Below are 14114 nucleotides of genomic sequence, written 5' to 3' on the forward strand. Positions count from 1 at the left end.
AAGACTCCATCTCAAAAAATAAAAAAATAAAAAAAAAATAAAAATAAATTAAAAAATAAATAAATAATGATAATATTAATTTCTAATTCGATTGTTAAATAAAGTACACAAAGGAACAAATCCCTAGAAACTCATTTCTAGATGGCAATAACATATTCTCATAGTTGCAAGTTGGTTTTAGTCAATGGAAAGATGAACAGTACAGATCGGGTGCAGTGGCTCATGCCTGTAATCCTACCACTTTGGGAGGCAGAGGAAGGTGGATTACTTGAGCTTGGGAGTTTGAAACCAGCCTGAATATGGCAAAACCTCGTCTCTTTTAAAAGGAAAAAAAGAAAAAGTAACCTGGAAGGAAGATCAATCCAAAATGCTTAGTAAGGGAGATAACAGATTTCTCCTGAGAACTCCGAAGAAGGCTTAAACTAGGAAGCAGGAGGTACCACAGCAGACAGACTTGAGAAAGAGGAATAATTACAAGAAACAGGCCGGGCATGGGGGCTCACACCTGTAATCCCAGCACTTTAGGAGGCTGAGGTGGGTGGTGATTGCTTGAGACCAGCCTGGCCGGGTTCAGTGGCTCATGCCTGTAATCCCAGCACTGTGGGAGGCTGAGGCAGGCAGATCATCTGAGACTGGGAGTTCAAGAGCAGCCCGACCAACACGGAGAAACCCCGTCTCTACTAAAAATGCAAAATTAGCCAGGCATGGTGGCACATGCCTGTAATCCCAGCTATTCAGGAAGGCTGAGGCAGGACAATCGCTTGAACCCAGGAGGCAGAGGTTGCGGTGAGCCAAAATGGCACCACTGCACTCCAGCCTGGGCGTCAAGAGCGAAAGTAGGTCTCAAAAAAAAAAAAAAAAAAAGAGATAAACCAGCCTGGGCAACATAGTGAGACCTCATCTCTACAAAATGCAGAAAAAAGAAGAAACAAACAAATCCTGCATAAGAAATGTATCTTTTTCTTTCTAGTCTGTGTTATTTCAACATTTGGCCTTGAAAGCCACAGGCCCTCCCCACTTGCTGCTAAAAATTATTGTCACCAAGAAAAAAATATTTCTTCTTACCCCACAGGTGGGGTAATAAGCAGATAATATTTTGACACATAAAGCCATCTTCACAGATGTTATTTCTAATGAACAAGTCTTGTAAAACCGTTAGATTTTAGAAATTATTGCTATGTCCTGTGAAAGTAACCTTTCCTTACCCTCTTCTTCAAAAATCTACTTTGATAGCTTGCTTTCTAAAAAGTGTTACTCTGGTAATTATATTAAGTGACATTTCAGGTTTCTAAAGGGTCTAAACACATGCATCCTCCAGTTCTTAAACCAGAAGGGGGTCACTGACACTTCCTCTATTCCCATAAACTGGAAATTAAAAATATAACCAATGGCCTATAAGCTTGAGTGTTAAATTATCAATCACTTCCTTTAAAAAAATTAAAAGGGTAGAGAGAATAGACATACTTGTTTTGCTTGTGTAGGCCCAGACTCTGCTTGGAAGGATGTTCAATAAACACACACTGTTGCTCCCAGGGCAGGTGGTGGCAAAATACAATAGGAAATGTGACCCTGGAGCCATGCAAGACAGAGGCTCTTTATGGAGCTGACAGAGAAGGGTGGGTGACTTATCACTGTATATCCACCTGTCCTTTTTCAATTTTGACACATATAAATGTAACTACTTATTCACAAATAATAAAAATTACAAATTGTAAATTGCCTTAATTACTTGCAAATTACCCAGTCCTTCCGATCTCTTTTTTTATTGATACTTCATAATTATACACATTTGGGGGTTTGTAATATTTTAATACATGTATACAATGTATAATACTCAAACCAGGGTAACTGAGATATCCATCACCTGAAACATTTATCTTTGTTTGGGAATCCAATCATTCCAATATCATTTTTGTTGCTGTTGATTTTAGGTGTCTTTTTTTGTTTGTTTGTTTTTGATACGCAATCTCGTTTGTGGCCCAAGTTAGAGTGCAGTGCACGATCTCGGCTCACTACAACCTTTGCCTCCCAACTCAAGCAATTCTCGTGCCTCAGCCTCCAGAGTAGCTGGGATTATAGGCACACACCACCACGCCCATCTAATTTTCTATTTTTAGTAGAGATGTAGTTTCACCATGTTGGCCGGGCTGGTCTCAAACTCTTTTTTTTTTTTTTTTTTTTTGAGATGGAGTTTTGCTCTGTTGCCCAGGCTGGAGTGCAGTGGCCGGATCTCTGCTCACTGCAAGCTCCACCTCCTGGGTTTAAGCCATTCTCCTGCCTCAGCCTCCGGAGTAGCTGGGACTACAGGCACCTGCCACCTCGCCCGGCTAGTTTTTTGTATTTTTTTAGTAGAGACGGGGTTTCACCGTGTTAGCCAGGATGGTCTCGATCTCCTGACCTCATGATCCGCCCGTCTCGGCCTCCCAAAGTGCTGGGATTACAGGCTTGAGCCACCGCGCCCGGCCTGTCTCAAACTCTTGACCTCAAGTAATCCACCCGCTGCAGCCTCCCAAAGTGTTGGGATTACAGGGGTGAGCCACCGCATATGGCCTGTTGATTTTTGTTTGAGACAACATCTCACTATGTCACCCAGGCTGGAGTGCTGGGACATGAATATGGCTCTTTGCAGCCTCGACCTCCTGGGCTCAAACAATCCTCCAGCCTTAGCCTCCCATGTAGCTGGGACTACAGGCACATGCCACCATGCCCAGCTAAATTTTTAAAAAATTTTTTGGTAGAAATGGGGTGTCATTTTGTTGCCCAGACTGGACTCAAACTCCTGGGCTCAAGCAATTATTCTGCCTCAACCTCCCAAAGTGCTGGATTATATGTATGAGCCACCGTGCCCAGCCTCAATTTCTTTCTTTTTTTTTTTTTGAGACAGGGTTTCACTCTATTGCCCAGGCTGGAGTTCAGTGGCACAATCATAGCTCACTGCAGCCTCAAACTTCTGGGCCCAGGTGATATTCCCACCTCAGCCTCCCGAGTAGCTCGGGCTACAGGTATATGTCACTACACTGAGCTAATTTTTTTTTTCTTTTGTAGAGATGGTGTCTCACTGTGTTGCCCAGGCTGGTCTTGAACTCCGGGGCACAAACAATTCTCCCATTACGGCCTCCCAAAGTGCTGGAATTACAGGCATGAGCCATCGCACCCAGCCCCAATTTCTGGTTCTAAATCACTAAATCCCACTCCTCTTCCCCAACAAACCTGGCATCAGAAATCACCTTAAATTCATCAAGCAGTACTTACCTATATTACACGTCACTTAAATTTTAAAACTTGTATCTAAAAGACTGAAATAAAATATATTGAAATACTAGTAATTTTTGGATAACAGAATTATATAACCTTTTATTTCCACAATTTTAAAGATTTTCTGACATATATGTTTAGTCACCTTAAATCTTTTCTAGAATAAAGAGTTAAGTGCTTCCTGTATATCAGACCTTAAGTATTTTATGTATATTAAATCATCTCATGCTTATAATCCTATGAAGTAGCTGTTTTATTAATGTCATTTTAAAGGTGAAGAAACTATGACATAAAGGTTGAGTAATCTGCCCAAGATTACACACAATATGAACAAAGGTACATTGGCTCCCAAGCACATATTCGATACCATACCATCTCAAATAAAATAAGCTTTTTTTTATAGTGAAAAAAACTAATTTAAAAAAAAAGGAGTTCTTTAATCAATCTAAATCATTACTACTCTATTACTATGTAGCTCTCTGTACAGTTAAATGGTAAGATATACTTGCAAAACTGCGTATTACAATAAGTGGTAAAATCATGTGGATAACTGCAGGTTACATAAAACTAACAAAAGTATAAACTAATAACATACCTCTCCTCTATTCTGTTTTTATCCATGAGAGGCTGCTTAATCCACTGGTTAACAAGTCTTTGTCCTTGAGGGGTTTTACACTTATTCAGCAAGGCAGCCAGAGACTGAGAGCCAGTGGTATCTTCAATAGAACCCTAGTAAACAAAATATAAAATAGAAAGAATGGCACACTCATTAGTGAAAACCTTACTATGCCATGAAAAACAGAGAAACAATAACATAATATTCTTCAAATATTAAGAAATTTCCACAAAAAGTTCCTTTTCCTAAGACCAACTTTCAACCTCTTAATCCGTATGTTCAGCTGTACATTTCTCCCCCAGCCAAAACCACTTTATAATTACTACAGTTTTATTTTTTATTTGTTGAGACAGGGTCTCACTCTATTGCCCAGACTGGAGTGCAGTGGTGCCATCCTGGCTCACGGCAAGCCAGAACTCTTGGGCTCAAGGAATCCTCCCACTTTAGCCTTTCAAGTAGCTGAGACTACAGGCGCATGCAACTAAGCCCCGCTAATTTTTTCTCTTTTGTAGAGACAGAGTCTCATTATGTTGGCCAGGCTGGTCTCAACTCCTGGCCTCAAGTGATCCTCCCAACCTGGGCTCCCAAAGTGTTGGGATTACAGGCATGAGCCACGTCACCCAGCCACTTACTGTAGTTATAGACATAAAGCTTCTTACAATGTCATTTTAAATTGCTAGGCCAGGCACAGTGGCTTACACCTACAATCCCATCACTTTGGGAGGCTGAGGCAGGCAGATCACCTGAGGTCAGGAGTTAGAGACCAGCCTAGCCAACAAGGTGAAACCCCATCTCTACTAAAAATACAAAAATCAGCTGGGCATGGTGGCAGGCACCTCTAATCCCAGCTAATTGCCCAAACCTGAGAGGCAGAGGTTGCAATGAGCTGAGATCACACCACTGCACTACAGCCTGGGCAACAAGAGACTCCATCTCAAAAAAAAAAAAAAAGAATTGCTATTAGTAGTAGTACACAAAATTATTCATAAAGTAAGGACTAATACTACATAGATAGCTTGAAACTAGAGGAAGAAAAAAAAACAAAAGCAATTTGAGAGCAAGGCACAGAGGTGCACCTGTAGTCCCAGCTACTTTGGAGACTATGATACAATTGCTTGAGCCCAGGAGTTCGAAGCTGTAGTACACTCTAATGGCACTTCCTGTGAATAGCCGCTGCACTCCAGCCTAGGGAGCATACACCGTGACACCAGTCTCTTTAAAACAAAAACAAAAACAAAAAAAAGCCTTGAAAAAAAAATAGCAGTGCATGGTGGTTCATACCTGTAATCCGAGCTGCTACTCCAGAGGCTAAGGCAGAAGAATCACTTGAAGCCAGGAGTGAGTGAACATCCTGGGCAACACTGTGAAACTCCAACTCTGAAAAAATGTTAAAATTAAGCAAGCATAGTGGCTTGTGCCTGTAGACCCAGCTACTCATAAGGTTGAAGCAGGAGGATCGCTTGAGCCCAGGAGTTCAATACTGCAGTGAGCTATGATCTTGCCACTTCACTCCACCCTGGGTGACAGAATAAAGCCCAGTCTCTAAAAAAGTAAAAAGTAGGCCAGGCGCGATGGCTCAAGCCTGTAATCCTAGCACTTTGGGAAGCCGAGGTGGGAGGATCACCTGAGATCAGAAATTTGAGACCAGCCTGGCCAACATGGTGAAACCCTGTCCCCCTGTCCCTACTAAAAATATAAAAATTAAGCAGGCATGGTGGCAGGCAACTGTAATCCCAGCTACTTGGGAGGTGGAGGTTGCAGTGAGCCGAGATTGTGCCACTGCACTCTAGCCTAGGGGACAAGTGAGACTGTCTTTAAAAAAAAAAAAAAGTTAAAAAGTGGAGTGGGGGAGGGGAGAGAACAGAAAAAATAGCCATTTGAAGCTACTTACCTAATCCAATTATAATAATATTTCAAAATATTTTAGCTCCTTAATAAAATTCTTCAGTATATGTCAATGAAAACATTTTTAAACCATTCAACATTTTTAACCTTTTTTTTTTTTTTTTTTTTTTTTACCTGAAAAAGGTTAAGGGCTCTGACTGCTGCAATATCCAATTTCATGTACTGGCTGAAGTCAAAAGTAGTCAGTTCAAACTGCCCAAAATTGGAATCATCTGATAAGAGTTCTAAAAACTTGATTACCGCAGACAATGATGAAACTGCAACCTAAAATTAAGAATTTAAAATCAAAGATTTCTATACCACTGGATCCAGTTCTAAAGATTTTCAAAAACAAATGCAAAATGAAAATAAATTCTGAACTCCATCATTTTCCTTGGTGTTCCTTCCCAGTCCAAACCAAGAAAACCAAAGGTTAATCTCTTGAGATTTGAAAATGTTTTTTACAAGGTGAAAATTAATGGTAATAGCAGCATTATTTATAATAGCCAAAAAAGAAAATTACCTAAATGTCCATCAAAACTAAAATGGGGGCCGGGCGTGGTGGCACATGCTGTAATCCAAGCACTTTGGGAGGATGAGGTGGGCAGATGACTCTAGGAGTCATCTAGATGAGGCTAGGAGTGTGAGACCAGCTTAGCCAACATAGTGAAACCCCGTCTCTATTAAAAATAAAAAATTAGGCCCTTTCAACCTTGTGAGGTTAGAGTGAGAAAATGGTTATCTATGAGAAAGTGGGCCCTCACTGGACAACAGATCAGCCAGTGCCTTAATTTTGAACTTCCCAGTCTCCAGAACTGTGAAATAAAAATACAAAAATTAGCTGGGCATGGTGGCACATGCCTGTAAACCCCAGATACTCAGGAGATGAGAAAGGAGAATTGTTTGAACCCAGAAGACGAAGGTTGCAGTGGGCTGAGATCACACTATTGCACTCCAGCCTGAGCAACAAGAGCGAAAGTCTGTCTCAAAAACAAAAAAGAACTGTGAAAATTAACTGTAATCGCAGGAGTATTTGTAACAGCCAAAAATGAAAATTACCCAAATGTCCATCAAAATTAAAATGGGGGTTGGGCACAGTGGCTCACACCTGTAATCACAGCACTCTGGGAGGCCGAGGCAGTGGATCACCTGAGGTCAGGAGTTCGAGACCAGCCTGGCCAAAATAGCAAAACTCCCTCTCTACTGAAAATATAAAAATTAGCCAGGCACGGTGGCATGCAGCTGAACGCAGAGGCAGAGGTTGCAGTGAGCTGAGACTGCGCCACAGCACTCCAGCCTGGACGATAGAGCAAGATTCTGAGACTCCATCTCAAAAAAACAAAAAAAAAAGGTTAAAATGGGGAGAGTAGCAGCGGCAGGGGGAAGGGAAGTAAAATGGATAAATTCTGACATGTTTGTGCTATGAAATATGAACGCAAAAATCCATAACTACACTCAATGATATGGATAAGTCTTACAAATACTGAATGAAAGAAGCTAGGGAGAATATATGATATAATTCCATGTATATAAACTATAAAAACAGGCCGGAGGCGGTGGCTCATGCCTGTAGTCTCAGCGCTTTGGAAGGCCAAGGTGGGTGGATCACCTGAGGTTCAGGAGTTTGAGACCATCCTGACCAACATAGAGAAACCCCATCTCTACTAAGAATACAAAAAAAAGATTAGCCAGGCGTGGTGGTACATGCCTGTAATCCCAGCTACTTGGGAGGCTAAGGCAGGAGGATCACTTGAACCCGGGAGGCAGAGGTTGTGGTGAGCCAAGATTACGCCATTGTACTCCAGCCTGGGCAACAAGAGCAAAACTCTGTCTCAAAAAAAAAAAAAAGCTTACTATCATTGATACACAGCTTAGGTTTTGAGACAAATATGACAAATATCCTTCTAAAAAGTCACTATAATTTACATATTATTTATATTATATATTTACATTATATATATTGTAATTCACATTTATAATCCATATACCTGATTCTCCATTTCTGGCAATACAGCACTATTCATCTGTTCTCCCTTTTTGCCTTTCAACAACCGGTTGAGGTCCTGATAAATGTCTTTCGTGGAAAAGTCAGCTTTTTTTCTTTCTGTGATCAGAATCCCTCCTCTTTGAATAATCTATTTTGAAATAAATAGTTTAAACTACTATGAAAAAAGGAATAAGAAAAGCAATAATGAAAATTATAACAGATAATTATAGTGATAACAGATTAACCTACATTAAATGTTCACACAATGTGCAAGACATTGATAATATGATGTACTGACACACTTTTTATATCAATAAACTAAATTTTCATCAAAATATAAAATTACATTCACATAAAGCTTTCAAAAAATAGTCCCAACTGTAACAACTCTTTTTTTGTTTTGAGACAGAGTCTCACTGTCGTCCAGGATGGAATGCAGTGACACAATCTTGGCTCACTGCTACCTCTGCCTCTCAGGTTCAAGCAATTCTCCTGCCTCAGCCTCCCAAGTAGCTGGGATTACAGGAGCAAGCCACCATGCTTGGCTAGTTTTTTTTTCTTCTTTGCATTTTTAGTAGAGATAGGTTTTCACCACATTGGACAGGCTGGTCTCGAATCCCTGACCTCAGGTGATCTGCCCGCCTCAGCTTCCCAAAGCGCCAGGATTACAGGTGTGAGCCACCGCCCCCGGCCACAAATAACAACCCTTAACAGAACTATTACTTGTGGAAAGTTGCTTAGATACAATCTATGCTAAAAATGTCCATCACATGTGTTATCTCCAGCGGCGCTATGGTACTTGAAGACCACAAAAAGCAAAGAATCCTTGGGAGATACATACCTTAAGAAATATCTAGGCCAGGTGCTGTGGCTCACGCCTGTAATTCCAGCACTTTGGGAGGCTGAGGTGGGGGGGATCACCTGAGGCCAGGAGTTCAAGACCAGCCTGACCAACATGGTAGAACACTGTCTCTACTAAAAATACAAAATTGGCCAGGTGTGGTGGGGCATGCCTGTAATCCCAGCTACTCGGGATGCTAAGGCAAAAGAATTGCTTGAACCCAGGATGTGGAGGTTGCAGTGAGCTGAGATCAAGTCATTATACTCCAGCCTGGGCACCAAGAGTGAAACGCCACCTCAAAGAAAAAAAAAAAAGAAGTATCTAAATAATAAACTACATGCCTATAACAAATGACACAATCAAAGCTGAGCATGGTGGCTCATGCCTATAATCCCAGCACTTTGGGAGGCCGAGGCGGGTGGATCACAAGGTAAGGAGTTAAAGACCAGCCTGGCCAAGATGGTGGAACCTCACCTCTACTAAAAATACAAAAATTAGCTGCATGTGGTAGTGCACACCTGTAATCCCAGCTACTCAGGAGGCTGAGGCAGAAGAATTGCTTGAACCTGGGAGGCGGATGTTGCAGTGAGCCGAGATCGCACCACTGCACTCCAGCCTGGGCGACAGAGAGAGACTTGGTCTCAAAAAAAAAAAAAACAAAAAACAAAAAATAAATCACACAATCAGAATTTAGTTAAAATAAATAGCAAAATAACAGGCTAAAGTTCCACTCGAACTATCAAAACATGCTAAAGAACTGCATCTTATTTGATAAAACCATAATTATAATTACAGTGATATTTACTGTAATAATTACTCTTTTGGAACACAAGACAGAAAGGAAAGGGAGGAGAAAAGATCTGAGGTAAAATAAATCTTACACAAGAAACAGTTTGTTTTAATGTCCAATTAAATATACAGTTTCTGTCAATGTAAACATCAAAACATTATTTTAATTAAATACAAAAAAATAGAGTTTTTTATTATTTTTCCTTAAATAAAACAGTATCATGTCAATTAAAGAGCCTTTCCTAGGCCTGGAATCTCCTCTATCACTAGACTCAATCTGCTTACCTGTCTCAGTTTCCCCACGTCTCCAGCAGTCTCTCCTCCAGGTAAAACACATTCCTTTGGTCCAATCTGGATGAGGAGAGCCTCAAGATTGGAGAACTGATCATTATCAGGGAATTCACACAGTCCTAGCTTCCTCTGTATGGAATCCACATACCCAACTCCAACCTGTCTCTGGCCATCAACTGTGGACATTTTAACACCCACAACACCAATGGAAGCTGACATATCATTGTTACCAAAGAGAATGTCTTCAAACTGAGATAGATTGCCAGGAGAAGCCTAAGTAAAAATAAAATTTCAAAAATTTAACAAACTCTTCAATGTACTTTAAAATTTTACTAGCAAAAAGGAAAAATCCAAACTCAATGAACCTTATTAATAAAATGCTTTCTTTCTTTTTTTTTTTTTTTTGAGACGGAGTCTTGCTGTGTTGCCCAGGCTGGAGTGCAGTGGCCGGATCTCAGCTCACTGCAAGCTCCGCCTCCTGGGTTCCTGCCATTCTCCTGTCTCAGCCTCCCAAGTGGCTGGGATTACAGGCGCCCGCCACCTCGCCCGGCTAGTTTTTTTGTATTTTTTAGTAGAGACGGGGTTTCACCGTGTTCGCCAGGATGGTCTCGATCTCCTGACCTCGTGATCAATAGAGATGAGGTTTTACTATGTTGGGCAGGCTGGTCTTGAACTCCTGGGCTCAGGCAATCTGCCTGCCTCAGCCTCCCAAAATACTGGGATTACAAGCAAGAGCCACTGTGCCCAGCCAAACTGCAACTTTTTAAAAACCACATGCTAATTGCTACTAAAGTATCTCAAAGCATTCTATTATCACAATCTACTTAAAATACTAAAACACAATTAAATTCTTCACATTTTTATTTTTCTACTCTTAAAAAAATAAGTAAATTAAAAAGGAAGATAATTACCTTATATGCCAAATACCAATCATTCTCCTTGGATGCCTTATTTCCAGCTCTGTTCTTATAAACTTCAACTCTATACTGACGAACCAGAAGAAGATCTTTTACAAAAGATTCAAAATTCATTTTACTAAGCACAACACTCTGCAGATTCTTTGCTCCTTAAAAAAAAAAAAAAAGTACATTACAGATTTGAGATATTACATGTTCAAGCACTGTATTAGTCGGACTTCACACTGCTGATAAAGACATACCAGAGTCTGGGAAGAAAAAGAGGTTTACTGGACTTATAGTTTCACGTAACTGGGGAGGTCTCACAATCATGGCAGAAAGCAAGGAGGAGCAAGTCATGTCTTACATGGATGGCAGCAGGCAAAGAAAGAGCTTGTGCAGGTAGACTTCCATTTTTAAAACCATCAGATCTCATGAAACTTATTCACTGTCATGACAACAGCATGGGAAAGATCCATCCCCATGATTCAATTATCTCCCACCAGGTCCCTCCCACAACACATGGGAATTCGAGATAGGATTTGGGTGGGACACAGCCAAACCATATCATTCTGCCCCGACCCCTCCCAAATCTCATGTCTTCCCAACAGTCCCCCAAAGTCTTAACTCATTTCAGCATTAACTCAAAATACCACAGTCTAAAGTCTCATCCAAGACAAGGTAAGTCTTTTCCACCTATGAGCCTGTCAAATCAAAAGCAAGTTAGTTACTTCCCAGATACAATAGGATACAGGCATTGGGTAAATACAGCCATTCCAAATGGGAGAAATTGGCCGAAACAAAGGGGCTACAAGCCCCATGCAAGTCCAAAACCCAGCATGGCAGTCAAATCTTAAAGCTCCAAAATGATCTCCTTTGACTCTATGTCTCACGTCCAGGTCACGCGGATGCAAAAGGTGGGCAACTACAGCCTTGGACAGCACTGCCCCTGCGGCTTTGCAGGGTACAGCACCCCTCCTGGTTGCTTTCATGGGTTGGCGTTAAGTGTCTACAGCTTTTCCAGGCACATAGTGAAAGCTGTCTGTGGATCTACCATTCTGGGGTCTGGAGAACAGCAGCCCTCTTTTCACAGCTCCACTAGGTGGTGCCCCAGTAGGGACTCTGTGTGGGGGCTCTGACCCCCCATTTCCCATCTGCATTGCCCTAGCAGAGGAACTCATGAGCGCCCCACCCCTGCAGCAAACTTCTGCCTGGACATGCAGGAGTTTCCATACATCCTTGAAACACAGGCAGAGTTCCCAAACCTCAATTATTGATTTCTGTGCACCTGCAGGCTCAACACCACCTGGAAGCTGTCAAGGCTTCAGGCTTGCACCCACTGAAGCCATGGCCTGAGCTCTACCTTGGCCCCTTTCAGCCATGGCTGGAGCAGCAGGCCACCAAGCTGCTAGGCTGCACACAGCATGGGAACCCTGGGCTGGCCCATGAAACCACTTTTTTCTCCTAGGCCTCTAGGCTTGTGATGAGAGGGGCTGCCATGAAAACCTCTGATATGCCCTGGAGACATTTTTCCCATTGTCTTGGGGATTAACCCTGGGATCCTCATTACTTATGCAAATTTCTGCAGCTAGCTTGAATTTCTCCTCAGAAAATGGGATTTTCTTTTCTATCACATTGTCAGGCTGCAAATTTTCCAGACTTTCATGCTGTTTCCCTTTTAAAACTGAATGCCTTTAACAGCACCCAAATCACCTCTTGAAAGCTTTGCTGCTTAGAAATTTCTCCGGCCAGATACCCAGAAGAATTTCTCTCAAGTTCAAAGTTCCACAAATCTCTAGGGTGGGGCAAAATGCCACCAGTCTTTTTACTAAAACATAACAAGTGTCGCCTTTGCTCCAGTTCCCAACAAGTTCCTCATCTCCATCTGAGACCACCTTAGCCTGGATTTCATTGTCCATATCATTATCAGGATTTTGGTCAAAGGCATTCAACAAGTCTTCAGGAAGTTCCAAACTTTCCCACATTTTCTGGTCTTCTTCTGAGCCCTCTAAACTGTTCCGACCTCTGCCTGTTACCCAGCTCCAAAGTCACTTCCATATTTTCGGGTATCTTTTCAGCTGCGCCCCACTCTACTGGTACCAGTTTACTGTTTTAGTCCATTTTCACACTGCTAATAAAGACATACCCAGCTGGGCGCCGTGGCTCATGCCTGTAATCCCAGCATTTTGGAAGGCCGAGGCGGGCAGATCACGAGGTCAAGAGATCAAGACTATCCTGGCCAACATGGTGAAACCTCGTCTCTATTAAAAATACAAAAATTAGCTGGGCGTGGTGGCATGCACCTATAGTCCCAGCTACTTGGGAGGCTGAGGCACGAGAATCGCTTGAACCTGGGAGGCAGAGGTTGCAGTGAGTCGAGATTGCGCCACTGCAGTCCAGCCTAGCAACAGAGTAAGACTCTGTCTCAAAAAAAAAAAAGACAGCTGAGACTGGGCAATTTACAAAAGAACAAGGTTTAATGGACTTCTGGTTCCACATGGCTGAGGAGGCCTCACAATCAATGAGGAAGGCAAAGACGAATAAGTTACATCTTACATGGATGGCAGCAGGCAAAGAGAGAGGGCTTGTGCAGGGAAATTCCCGTTTTTATTTTTATTTTTATTTTTTTTTTTTTGAGATGGAGTCTGGCTCTGTCACCCAGGCTGGAGTGCAGTGGCCAGATCTTAGCTCACTGCAAGCTCCGCCTCCCGGGTTCACGCCATTCTCCTGCCTCAGCCTCCCGAGCAGCTGGGACTACAGGTGCCCGCCGCCTCGCCCGGCTAGTTTTTTGTATTTTTTAGTAGAGACGGGGTTTCACCGTGTTAGCCAGGATGGTCTCGATCTCCTGACCTCGTGATCCGCCCGTCTCGACCTCCCAAAGTGCTGGGATTTGAGCCACCGCGCCCGGCCGAAATTCCCGTTTTTAAAACCATCAGATCTTGTGAGGCTTATTCACTACCAGGAGAACAGCACAGGAAAGAGCCACCCACATGATTCAATTATGTCCCACCAGGTACCTCCCACAACACGTGGGAATTCAAGATGAGATAACGGTGGGAACACAGCCAAACCATATCAAGCACCTAACACAATGCTAACCCAAAAACTTCCAGTGTTTTCTCAGTAATTTATTCATTTAATAAATTGTTTACGAAGCACTATTATATGTGCAGGGACTATGGAAGGTAACAGATATAAAATAGTGAATAAGCATAGACCCTCTGCTTATATGGAGTCTACACATAAAAATCAAAAGTTCTAAAGATGATAACTTTAACTTTTTTGTAGAGATGGGTCTCGCTGTGTTACACACACTGGTCTTCAACTCCTAGCATCAAGTTATCCTCCCACCTCGGCATCCCTAAGTGCTGAGATTACAGGCATGAACCACTGTATTTGGCCTGTCCTTTCTTATAATTTGTTTTAAAGTCTTTTTTTTTTTTTTGAGATGGAGTCTCACCCTGTTGCCCAGGCTGGAGTGCAGTGGCAGTATCTCCGGCTCACTGCAAGCTCCGCCTCCTGGGTTCACGCAATGCTTCTGCCTCAGCCTCCCAA

The 14114-nt window shown here is 42.2% G+C and overlaps 1 protein-coding gene across 1 annotated transcript in view; it reads right to left on the reverse strand.

The window, feature by feature from the left end:
- MSH2 (mutS homolog 2) overlaps nucleotides 1-14114 on the reverse strand; it is a 75606-nt gene that overhangs the window by 58852 nt on the left and 2640 nt on the right. Inside the window, exons 2-6 of the mRNA XM_011936017.1 lie at nucleotides 10575-10729; nucleotides 9658-9936; nucleotides 7744-7890; nucleotides 5891-6040; nucleotides 3828-3984 (exon numbers count right to left, since the gene is read on the reverse strand). Of these exons, the coding sequence (XP_011791407.1) occupies nucleotides 3828-3984; nucleotides 5891-6040; nucleotides 7744-7890; nucleotides 9658-9936; nucleotides 10575-10729 (888 nt within the window). The remainder of the gene's footprint in view (nucleotides 1-3827; nucleotides 3985-5890; nucleotides 6041-7743; nucleotides 7891-9657; nucleotides 9937-10574; nucleotides 10730-14114) is intronic.

Source organism: Colobus angolensis, unplaced genomic scaffold (assembly GCF_000951035.1).
Source record: "Colobus angolensis palliatus isolate OR3802 unplaced genomic scaffold, Cang.pa_1.0 Scaffold15, whole genome shotgun sequence".
Lineage (NCBI taxonomy): Eukaryota > Metazoa > Chordata > Mammalia > Primates > Cercopithecidae > Colobus > Colobus angolensis.